The sequence below is a fragment of the Hylobates moloch genome, unplaced genomic scaffold (genome assembly GCF_009828535.3).
Source record: "Hylobates moloch isolate HMO894 unplaced genomic scaffold, HMol_V3 SCAFFOLD_21, whole genome shotgun sequence".
Taxonomy (NCBI): Eukaryota; Metazoa; Chordata; class Mammalia; order Primates; family Hylobatidae; genus Hylobates; species Hylobates moloch.
In genome coordinates, this window is record NW_026652296.1 from 15091179 (window position 1) to 15103200 (window position 12022).

At 44.3% G+C, this 12022-nt stretch overlaps 1 protein-coding gene across 1 annotated transcript; it reads left to right on the forward strand.

Moving 5' to 3' along the window:
* The first annotated feature begins 6043 nt into the window (after positions 1–6043).
* Positions 6044–7401, forward strand: WFDC10B (WAP four-disulfide core domain 10B). The gene is made up of 2 exons (XM_032142733.2): positions 6044–6172; positions 7111–7401. The coding sequence occupies exons 1-2, from the start codon at positions 6082–6084 to the stop codon at positions 7239–7241; spliced, it is 222 nt and encodes a 73-aa protein (XP_031998624.1). The 5' UTR covers positions 6044–6081; the 3' UTR covers positions 7242–7401.
* The last annotated feature ends 4621 nt before the right edge of the window (positions 7402–12022 follow it).

Genomic DNA, 12022 nt, shown 5'->3' on the forward strand with positions numbered 1-12022 from the left:
TTAGTTTTCCTTCTACCAGACAGGACCCTCAGCTGCAGGTCTGTTGGAGTTTACTAGAGGTCCACTCCAGACCCTGTTTGGCTGGGTGTCAGCAGCGGTGGCTGCAGAACAGCGGATTTTAGTGAGACCACAAATTCAGCTGTCTGATAGTTCCTCTGAAAGTTTTGTCTCAGAGGAGTACCCAGTTGAATGAGGTGTCAGTCTGTCCCTACTGGGGGGGGTGCCTCCCAGTTAGGCTGCTCAGGGGTGAGGGACCCACTTTAGGAGGCAGTCTGTCCATTCTCAGATCTCCAGCTGCGTGCTGGGAGAACCACTACTCTCTTCAAAGCTGTCAGTCAGACAGGGACATTTAAGTCTGTGGAGGTTCTTGCTGAGTTGTTTGTCTGTGCCCTGCCCCCAGAGGTGGAGCCTACAGAGGCAGGCAGGCCTCCTTGAGCTGTGGTGGGCTCCACCCAGTTCGAGCTTCCTGGCTGCTTTGTTTACCTAAGCAAGCCTGGGCAATGGCGGGCGCCCCTCCCCCAGCCTCGCTGCCGCCTTGCAGCTTGATCTGACTGCTGTGCTAGCAATCAGCGAGACTCCGTGGGCATAGGACCCTCCGAGCCAGGTGCGGGACACAATCTCCTAGTGTGCCGTTTTCCAGGCCCGCTGGAAAAGCGCAGTATTAGGATGGGACTGACCCGATATTCCAGGTGCTGTCTGTTTCCCCTTTCTTTGACTAGGAAAGGGAACTCCCTGACCCCTTGCGCTTCCCGAGTGAGGCAATGCCTCGCCCTGCTTCGGCTCACACACAGTGCGCTTCACCGACTGTCCTGCACCCACTGTTAGGCACTCCCTAGTGAGATGAAACCGCTACCTCAAGCAGAAATGCAGAAATCACCCGTCTTCTGTGTCGCTGGGGCTGGGAGCTGGAGACTGGAGCTGTTCCTATTCGGCCATCTTGGCTCCACTCAAGACCATCTCATCTTTCTGTTTCTTGAGGTTTTCTATAACTTCTTTCAGCAATGTTCTGTATTTTGTGGTATATAAGTCTTTTACCTCCATGGTTAAATTTATTTCTAGGTATTTTATCCTTTCATAGCCTGTTGTAAATCAAATTGTTTCCTTAATTTCCTTTTTGGATTGCTCATTGCTGGTGTTTACAAAAACAGCTGAGATAGTTTTACTTTCTTCCCAATTTGGATGACTTTTATTTCTTTTTATTACTTAATTGCTTTGGTTAGAACTCCATTACAGTGTTGACTAGCAGTGGTGAAAGATGCATCTTTGTCTTATTTCTGATCTTGGCAGAAAGATTTTGATCTTTTGCAATTGAGTATAACCATCATTGTATATAGTTTTTTATAGGTGCCTTTAATCATGTTAAGGAAGTCCTTTATTTCCTAGTTTTCTGAATTTTTTTTTAATCATAGAAGGGTGGTGAATTTTGTGAAATGCTTTTTCTGTATCAATTAAGATTGGAAAACTTTGAGAAGGATTGGTGTTAGTAAAAAAAGTTTGGTATAGATTTTATCAGTGAAGTCATCTAGCCCTAGGCATTCTTTTTGTTGAAGAGAGTCATGTGTATTTTTCAAAAATTACTGATTCTATCTCTTTATTTGTTATAGGTCTGTTAATATTTTCTATTCCTTCTCAAGTCAGTTCTGGTGATTTGTGAGTTTCTAGGAATTTGTCCATTTCCTCCAGGTTATCTAATTTGTTGGTGTAAAATTGTTCATAGTATTCTCTTATAATTTTTTTAGTTCTGTAAGGTTGGTGGTGATGTCCCACTCTAATTTCTGATATTAGTTATTTGTGTCTTTTCTCTTTTCTTCTTAGTCAATCTAGCTAAAGATTTTCAATTTTATTGATCTTTTAAAAAAACCAAGTTTTGGTCTTGTTGATTCTTTTTATTGGTTTTCTATTTCCTATTCCATTTTTCTGTGCTCAAATGTTTATTTTCCTTCCTTCTGCTAGCTGTGGGTGTAGTTTGTTCTTCTCTTTCTAGTTTCGTATGATGTAAAGTTAGGTTGTAGATTTGAGTTTTTTTTTTTTTTTTTTTGAGACAGAGTCTTGCTCTGTTGCCTAGGCTGGAGTGCAGTGGCGTGATCTCGGCTCACTGCAACCTCTGCCTCCTGGGTTCAAGCGATTCTCCTGCCTCAGACTCCTGAGTAGCTGGGACATACAAGGCTCGTACCACCAGGCCTGGTTGATTTTTTGTATTTTTAGTAGAGGTGGGGTTTCACTGTGTTAGCCAGGATGGTCTCGATCTCCTGACCTCGTGATCTGCCTGCCTCAGCCTCCCAAAGTGCTGGGATTACAGGTGTGAGCCACTGCGCCTGGCCGTGATCTTTCTTTTTTAATGTAAATATTTACAGTTATAGATTTTCTGCCCTGAGAACTACTTTTACTGCATCTCATAAGTTTTTATACGTTGTGTTTTGTGTTTTCGTTTTCATTCGTCCGAAGGTTTTTTTCTAAGTAGTTGGGACTACAGGTGCATACCACCATGCCCAGTTAGTTTTTTGTAGAGACAGGGTCTTGTTATGTTGCCCAGGCTGGTCTTGAATTCCTGGGCTCAAGTGATCCACCCACCTCAGCCTCCCAAAGTGCTGGGATTACAGGCATGAGTCAACATGCCTGGCTCAAAGTATTTTCTAATTTCCTTTGTGATTTATTCTTTGACTCATTGGTTGTTTTAGAGTATATTAATTTCACATTTTTGAGAATTTTCCAGTTTTCCTTCTCTTATTGATTTCTAGCTTTGTTCCATTGTGGCTGGAGAAGATAGTTTGTATAATTTCAACCTTTTAAAATTTATTTAGGCTTGTTTTGTGGCCTAACATGTAGTTTATCCTGGAGAATGTTCCATATGTGCTTGAGAAGAATATGCATTCTCTTCTTGTCTTAGGTCTGTCTTAGATTTATAGTGTTGTTTAGTACCCTATTTCCTTATTGATTTTTCTGTCTACATGTTCTATTCATTATTGAAAGAGGGCCTGGAATGCTTTCCAACACCAACAACCAATTCTCCTATCTCTGGACACCAACTGGGTGTTCCAAAATTTAATTTAATTCTGACACTAACTACTTGAAGTTAGTGCAGACCCCACAGCTTATAGGCTTGATTTCACAAGACTACTCCCAACTTCAGGTGCCAGTTGCAAGTCTTGGGCCTCCTGCACTTTTGATCTACTGGCTATAAATCAGGGGCTCCCACAATCCCATCTGAAAGTTTGATAATTTGCTGGAACAGCTCACAGAGCTCAGGAAACACTTAAGGTCTATCAGTTTATTATAAAGGATACAAATGAATAGCCAGATTAAGTAAATAGGGCAAGCTTCACAAGGATTCCAAGCACAGGAATTTCTGTCCTTGTGAGTTGTGTGTGCCACCCTCCTGGCACATGAATGTGTTCACCAATTCAGAAGCTCATCAAATCTTATTAAGAGTTTTTATAGAGCTTCAACTCCTTCCTTCTTTAACTTTCTGGAGGAGAGTGGGTGGGTCTAAAAGTTCCAGCCCTCTAATCACTTGATCTTTCTGGTGGCCAGCTCCATCCTGAGGCTGCCTAGGGGCCCCACTCCAAGTAATCTCATTAGCAGAAACTCAGGTGGAATCGAAAGGGGCGCCTTATGAATAGCAAAAGACACATCTATCACTCAGGAAATTCCAAGAGTTTTAGGAACCTTGTGCCAGGAACTGGGGACAAAGACCAGATATATTTCTTATGATGCCATGGTGGGATATTGAACTCTCCAACTATTACTGTAGTGCTATGTCTCCCTTCAATCCTGTCAGTGTTTGCTTCATATATTTTGAAGCTCTAATTGCTTGGTGTGTATATGTTTATAATTTTTATATCTTTTTGATGAATTGACCCTTTTATCAATATATAATCATGTTTTTTGTTTCTTTTAACAATATTTGACACAATGTGTACTTTGTTTGACTTTAATATAATAATCACAGCTCTTTTTGCTACTATTTGCCGTATGCAGAAAATTGAAACTGGGCCTCTTCCTTACGCCTTATACAAAAATTAACTCAAGATGGATTAAAGGCTTAAATGTAAAACCCCAAACTATAAAAACTCCAGAAGAAAATCTGGGCAATACCATTCAGGACATAGGCATGGGCAAAGATTTCATGACAAAATCATCAAAAGCAACTGCAACAAAAGCAAAAATTGACAAATGGGATCTAATTAAACTAAAGAACTTTGTACAGCAAAATAAACTATCATCAGAGTGAACAGACAACCTACAAAATGGGAGAAAATGTTTACAATCTATCCACCTGACAAAGGTCTAGTATCCAGAGTCTATAAGGAACTTAAATTTATAAGAAAAAACAAACAATCCCATTAAAAAGTGGGCAAAGGACACGAACAGACACTTCTCAAAAGAAGACATATATGCAGCCAATAAACATGAAAAAAAGCTGAACATCAGAGTAATGCAAATCAAAACCACGATGAGATACCATCTCACGCCAGTTACAATGGAGGTTATTAAAAAGTCAAGAAACTAGAGATGGTGTTGAGGTTGTCGAGAAATAGGAACGCTTTCATGCTGTTGGTAGGAATGTAAATTAGTTCAACCATTGTGGAAGACAATGTGATGATTCCTCAAAGATTTAGAACCAGAAATACCATTTGACCCAGTAACCCCATTACTGGGTATATACTCAAAGGAATAGAATCATCCTGTTATAAAGACATATGCATGCATATGTTCATTACAGCACTATTCACAATAGCAAAGACATGAAATTAACCCAAATGCCCATCACTGATTGATTGGATAAAGAAAATGTGGTACATATATACCATGGAATACTATGTGGCATAGAAAGGAATGAGATCATGTTCTTTGCAGGGACATGGATGGAGCTAGAAGCCATTATCCTCAGCAAACTAATGAAGGAACAGAAAACCAAACACCCCATGTTCAAACACCCCATGTTCTCACTTCAATGAGAATACATGGACACAGGGAGGTAAACAACACACCCTGGGGCCTGTCGGGAGGGAGAGCATCAGGATAAATAGCTAATGCATGCTGGGCTTGATATCTAGGTGATGGGTTGATAGGTGCAGCAAACCCCCACAGCATGTGCAACAAACCTGCACATCCTGCACATGTACCCCAGAACTTAATATTAAAAATATAGCTCAATCATATAGAGTTTTGTGTAATGAATCGATAAGAATAATTTATAATTAGGCCGAGTGTGGTGGCTCACGCCTGTAATCCCAGCACTTTGGGAGGTTGAGATGGGCGGATCAATTGAGGTCAGGAGTTCAAGACCAGCCTGGCAAACATGGCAGAACCCCATCTCTACTAAAAATACAAAAATTATCTAGGTGTGATGGCACGTGCCTGTAATCCCAGCTACTCAAGAGGCTGAGGTGCGAAGTGCTTGAACTTGGAAGGTGGAGGTTGCAGTGAGCCAAGATCACACCACTGCACTCCAGCAGCCTGGTGTGGAGTGAGACTGTCTAAAAAAAAAAAAAAAAAAAGAATTTATAATGAACACATCCATTATATGCAAATAGCCACTTCCCTTTTTGAGAAATGACATTGTAAATATTTGCATGACTAAATGAAGGTGGCAGAAGGTAGGTAACAAAAGATAGGTGATTCAAAAATGAGAAAATAAAAGATCGTTTACATTAAATATACAGAGGAACTAAAAGATAATATAATAAAATATGGGTTAATTCTAAGCACCTTTTAAAAAATTATATTCTTTTCTTTTTTTCTGTAAAGCACTTTGCAATTAGAAAGCAGAAATAAATAGTACCCTTTGGAAAAGAAAAACTCTGTTAGCAAGAACACAGGACTGGTTCTGTGAGAGAGGAGAGGAGAGAGAGGAGGCATCATTCTTGCAGAAGCCCTATCCTACATGGAGAAGGACAGGGCCAGGAGAAGGCAAGAGCAGGAAGCAAGGACTCTCTTGCTCTGCCCTGACTTGGCCAGTGGAGGCAGTGAGGAGCTGAAGATCATTCCTTCTTTCTTTCCTTCCCTCTCCACAGGCAGCTCTGCAAGGAAGTCTGTGACTGCCTGGCCAGACTTAGGGCTCACGCTCTGGTCAGAGTCATGGCACCCCAGGCTCTGCTGCCCGTCCTGGTTCTCTGTGTGCTGCTGCTGCAGGCCCAGGGAGGATACCGTGACAAGATGAGGATGCAGAGTAGGTGATGGGCTGCTGGATGGGTGAGGGAGAGTTGGGTAGGGGGAACGGAGGAGCTGTGTCCAGTCTGAGCAGGATGTAGGAGTTGGAAACTTTCTGCATATCCAGCTCTGACCACAATGCTATGCAGACTCTGGGCTGTCCCAAACCATAGCCCTCTAACCCCTTTACCTGGCCCTGGGAAATGGGAATGAAGGGGGAACCTACATCTTTTGTTGTTCGCTCCCAGTACTTAGAGACAAATGGTACATCCCATAGTGAAAGGTGCACCAGGGCTGAGAATCCAATGGGAAAGCAAGACAATTATTACTTGATTTATGCACATTTGTGAGGAGTAAACATCTAGAAGTGGTTATGAGGGTGAGGGTAGGTGTAGGTGTAGAAATGGGTATAAGTGTAGGGTAAAAAGGACATACAGCAATGAAAAGTTCGAGTATACAGGGCAAAGTTAGGTATATCATCAAAGGAGCCAGGAGAGTGGTGGTGGGAAGGGATACTAGGGATGGTGACGGTGAGGAGAGGGAGGGATGAGAGGCAAGTTCATCTTCTTTTCTGGGCTCTGTAAATTCTGGAGAATAGGGGAGGGTTTGGAAATGTCTCAGGCTTCTTTGAGCTTTCAGGGTCAGACGTAGATTCTATGGGGGACGACTTCACCATGATTAATGAGGAGACAGAGTTCTGAATGCAGGTGTATGGCGAGGGTCCAGGAAGCCCAGGCATTGAGGTCTACTGGGGTGAGAGGCAGGACAGGGAGACAGGATTTAAGATACTGCCAATCACTAGGATTGGTGATGGGCTGGAAGGAAGTTCCCTGAAGAGTCCAGGAGAATCGTGGTGGCAGGGGTGCCTTGGTTCTGGGGCCATGGAGGAGCTTCAAGCTTGAAAAGGGTGCTCTATAGGTGCATGGTTTCATTGACCCTGCTCCTGCACCATTTCAGGAATCAAGGTCTGTGAGAAGCGACCCAGCATAGATCTATGCATCCACCACTGTTCATATTTCCAAAAGTGTGAAGCAAATAACATATGCTGTTCAGCCTTCTGTGGGAATGTTTGCATGAGCATCCTGTGAGTGGTAGAGTGGGCTGGGATGTGCACCCTGCTCCCTGAACCCTTCCATCCGAGACTGTGCCCACATCTGAAGCACAAGGACATCAAATCATCAGCACAAGAACATCAACAGGAATGCCACCCTCCCCACTGGCTGAACTCCTTGTCCCTGTCAAATAAACCAGAACAAATGCCCATGGATCCTGCCTCTTTTGCTGCCACTACAGGTGATCATTGAGAGCCCACTGTAGCCCCCACAGATGCCCCACTTCTCTTGTGTCCTGGTGTTCGATTTCTCTCCCTGGCTATGATTCTCTACCCTCCCTCTCCCTCTTTGGCCCATGTATCCCTGCCAGCCCTCAGGAGGCCCAGCCCCTTGCTGTTTTGTTCACTGAACCAGTACTCCCAGGAGGAGGAACTGCTCATGTGCAGCATCTCCCGAGGCTAAGGAGAACATTTCTCACGCTGGAGTCAGATGGACCCATTAAGCATGAGATGGGTGGCAGAACCCGAGGTAAAGAGTGGGAGGCCCCCGAGCACTGCTTTGGTCTCCTTAGCCTTGGTGCTCCCCCATCTCATGCTCCCCAATCTCTTTCTGAGCTTCAGATTGCTGTCTCTTTACAATGAGGATAATGAGTCCCAGGAAGGCCAGCAACATGCCTAAGGCCACAAGAGAGTGAGAGGATATGATGTGGCCAGAAGAGGATGTTTCCTCTGAGCTCACTTTTTGCTCACTTCTCTCCATTGCTTGAGACCAGAGGCATCCTAGTGAGAGTGAGTGCCTACCCCAACCCCAAACTTCCTCCTAGCCAGCACCCACCAACATGGCTACTCCTCTGATGGGACCCAATTTGGGTCTCAGGATCTAACACTCCAGCACCTTCCATTAACTGAATAGTCCCTATCTTTCCCAAGCCCTCTTCTTTAGGGAGTCATTCTCTTTTCTTTTGATCAAGAGGAACACCAAGGGGTGGGGAACAGGTGGTTCATGCTGCTGTTGCTAAGGAGTAATTGGCACAGAGTGGCAATGGGTCTTGCCTGTCATCCTACTGTGAGTTAGTGGAAATTAACCACTGTGGTACAGACTCTCCCTTACTCTAAGCAATCGCAACTCCTCTGAAATGATCCTGGGGCTACATCCAGGGTTAGGTCACATGTGGCTAATTGGAGCACGGAGTCAAATGTGAAGAGATTTCAGGAGGACAGGCCATGCCCAGAGGCAGGTGTGCAGTGTTATACTCCAGTCTAGTGCTTCTTGCTGGGCTATTCAATGAAAGAGACATCAGAGAAGAAAACTTCCCCCATCAGACCAGAGGCTGTGAGCCACCTCTGAGGCATCACTGGGCTCTGGGTATCTCAGGTTTGTCTTCACCTTTGTCAAGAGATTTCTTGGACAAGGGAGTCTTAGAAAAGAGATCATGATCAACTGCCAACACAGACATCATCAGAGGTAGGTGGGCTATAAGAGCATGGTCTCTAAGAGATCTTATTTGGTGCTTCCTCAGATAGCCTCCGTTAGCAAGCATCATCTCAGGCCATCTCCAAACACTGCTAGGAGACACTATTAAGAGAGGCAAATTTACCTGTCAGGGACCATATGGAGAATAACCTCCCCCATTCAAGTTCAGTGCACTGTACCATGTGGACATGCCATGGGTGTCAGGTTGACCTATTCCATGTCACTGGCATGAGCATCATAGACTATGAATTTTACTGGAAGCAGTTGCTTTGCTTTCTTCTAATCACTGGTGCCCTGACCTGTGTTCCAGAGAGCTCTCTGGACAGCTCACAGTGCCCCAGGGAACTCAAAGCTGAAAGGAGTGCCCATTTGGTTATGACTGTGTGCTCTCTCTCTTCTATAAAAATATCTATGTGCTCTCATATTATGTAGAGTAAGGTAATGAGGACCCTTAGAAGAACATGGATGTCTTGGAGGCAGAGGAAGAAGCAAAGGTAAATTCTTCCAAAATCTGTATCTCCAAAATGTCAAGTTCTAGCCTGAAAAGAATCACAGATGAGGCCTGTTGTGTTTGAGAGCAAACACATAGTCTTATGGTTGCCACCGCTTTTGCATTGTTTGTTCTCTGTCTCCTAGGCCATGCTGCTTTTCGAAGTGAATGTAACTGGGAAGACTCTAGAAGGATACTGCCATCTCATGTATGCAACATGACACTGATCTGCCCCTACCTTGTTTCTGTACTTTGGCTGCATTTGATGCTCACAGGTGGTTCTATACCAGTGTTGTCACCAGCAATGTTTGTCCCTCTCCTACCTCTGTTAGCAGTCTGCATTATTCCAAACTCAGGATACCTAATTCATGAACTACAGGATGTTATTTGAAATGTAAGTTTGCGTTTGGTGTCTGAGGTCCCTGTTGTGATTTCTTTCACTGTGAAAGGCATGTTGGCACAAAAATAGAATGTTCATGCTGTGAAAGATTCAAGGGAAGTCCCCTATCCAGAAGTCATTGTTGCCAAGCCTAAAGGCTTACCCTTAGATGACATCAGCAACATGGTGAAATAGGAGACTCCGGACCCTCCCTTCACCCACCAATGCACTGAACAAACTATTCACTGATTGATTCTCTCTGAAAAAAATCAGAAACCAATTGAGAGACTCCTACCCACTGGGCAATGGAGAAAAAATATCTGCATCAAATGAGTAGGAAAAGCTGAGGTGCACTGAGGCATGAACTCCACCTTGGACACTGTGCCATACAACCAGGAAAGGAATCCCTAACACACAACTTCTCCCTGTGGAGAGGAGGGTTTGGGCCTCACATATAGTGCTTTATCTCTGAAATTCCCCATGGTTCGGCTCAATTAATTGACTCTGGAAGTGGAGGGGATTAGGAATACATGAGTCTTTCTGACCTACAGGAAAACAGTGGTTTTGTGCTACAGAACAAACACTTCCAGGGGCCTCACTCTCTGGAGGCAGTGCAGAGAAGGGCTTAAAAAAATGCAGCTTCTTGTTTTTCTCTAGGAGGCGTTTGACACTCTTCTAGGGGCTACTTGGTGGCTGGGCTTCTAATTAACTTGCATTAATTAACTTGCATTGGGGAGTTAAAGAGGCAAATAGTAGCCTGCTGGTAGCCTCAGAAGCAGATCAGCACTTCCCAAGCCTTTTCCCCTGGCTCACTCCAGTGATAACTCCAGGTCTATTACTCCTTCCTGGAGAGTTTGTCCACATGTAGAATGCCTCAACTTTTGCAGCTTCTACTTGAAGGACTGCACTCTAAAACTCCCAGCTCTAGGAGCAGAGAGGACTAGGCATATGAGAATCTCTCTAGACAACAGACAAGAGTGGTAGGTTTATACAGATGCACAGGTATTTCTGGGGGTTTCAAACTCTTGGAGCAGTACAGAAAAGGGGCTTAAAAATGCAGCTCCCTGTTGCTCCCTGTAAGGGGTTTATGCCATGCATTGAGTGGCCCAACTTTTACAGCAGCTACCACCTGAAACTATGCATACTCAGGTCTTCCCAGATCACATACAAAAAGTTTTCTTTTTTTTTTTTTTTTTTTTTTTTTTACAGAGTCTCACTCTGCCACCCAGGCTGGAGTGCAATGGCATAATCTTGGCTCACTGCAACCTCCACCTCCCGGGTTCAAGCGGTTGTCCTGTCTCAGCCTCCTGAGTAGCTGGGACTACAGGCATGCACCACCACATCCGGCTAATGTTTTGTATTTTTAATGGAGACAGAGTTTCACCATGTTGGCCAGGCTGGTCTTGAACTCCTGACCTCAAGTGACACGCCCACTTCAGCCTCCCAAAATGCTGGGATTACAGGCTGAGCCATTGCACCCAGCCAAAAAGGTGGTTTTAAATGGACATAATAACACTTCCAGGGGCTACATCTCCTGGGAGCAGTGCAGAAAAGGGACTAGAATGCTTGGCTCCCATTTTCTCTCTGCAAGGGGTTTCCTGCTTACTCTATTGGTGGCTACTTGATGACCTTGCTTTTAATGAATTTGCATTGAGGACCTAAGGGGAGAAAGAGCTCCCTGTCATCCTGAGCTTGAGCTGAGCACTGTCTGAGCCTTTCCTTTGGCTCATCCCAGTGATAAATCCAGTTGACCCATTGTTCCTGGAAGGAGTTTGTCCATGTACTGAGTACATAAACTTCTATAGTTTCCACCTGAGGGACTGTCTCCTTATCAACCTAGCTCTGGGGACTAATGGGGCTTTGCATTCCCAACCAGACTTTGCATTCCTACGTGGCCTGGGACTACAGAAAACAAAGACATGGGCATACAACGGGCCCACTTTCAGCATGCATTAGTCCATTCTCTCATTGCTATAAATATTCAAGATTGCATAATTTATAAAGAAAAGAGGTTTAATTGGCTCATGGTTCTATGGGCTATACAGGAAGCATGGCAATATCTGCTTCTGAGGAGGCCTCAGGAGCTTTTACTCATGGCAGAAGACAAAGCCAGAGCAGGCATCTTCACATGGCTGGAGCAGGAGTGGGGTGAGGAGGTACTGTATACTTTTAAACAACCACATCTCACTCACTATCATGAGAACAGCACCAAAGAGATGGTGTTAAACCATTCATGAAGGGTCTACCCCCATGATCCAATCACCTCTCACCAGGTCCACCTCCAACATTGGGGATTACAACTTGACATGAGATTTGGATGGGGACACAGATTCTAACCATATCGAGCAGCTATCTCTCCAGGATCAGAGGGTGCAGTTTGAGCACAAGTATAGGCATTTGTCACAGATTATCTCTCCAGCTTAGTGCAGAGAGAGTGAGAGAGAAATACCGGCACTCACCTTCACCATAGGATGG

Bases quoted from the DNA above. Each gene is read 5' to 3' on its own strand.
- WFDC10B (XM_032142733.2), top strand. From the start codon at position 6,082: ATGGCACCCCAGGCTCTGCTGCCCGTCCTGGTTCTCTGTGTGCTGCTG. The intron at 6,173-7,110 runs GTAGGTGATGGG...GCACCATTTCAG, and splicing joins TGACAAGATGAGGATGCAGA to GAATCAAGGTCTGTGAGAAG.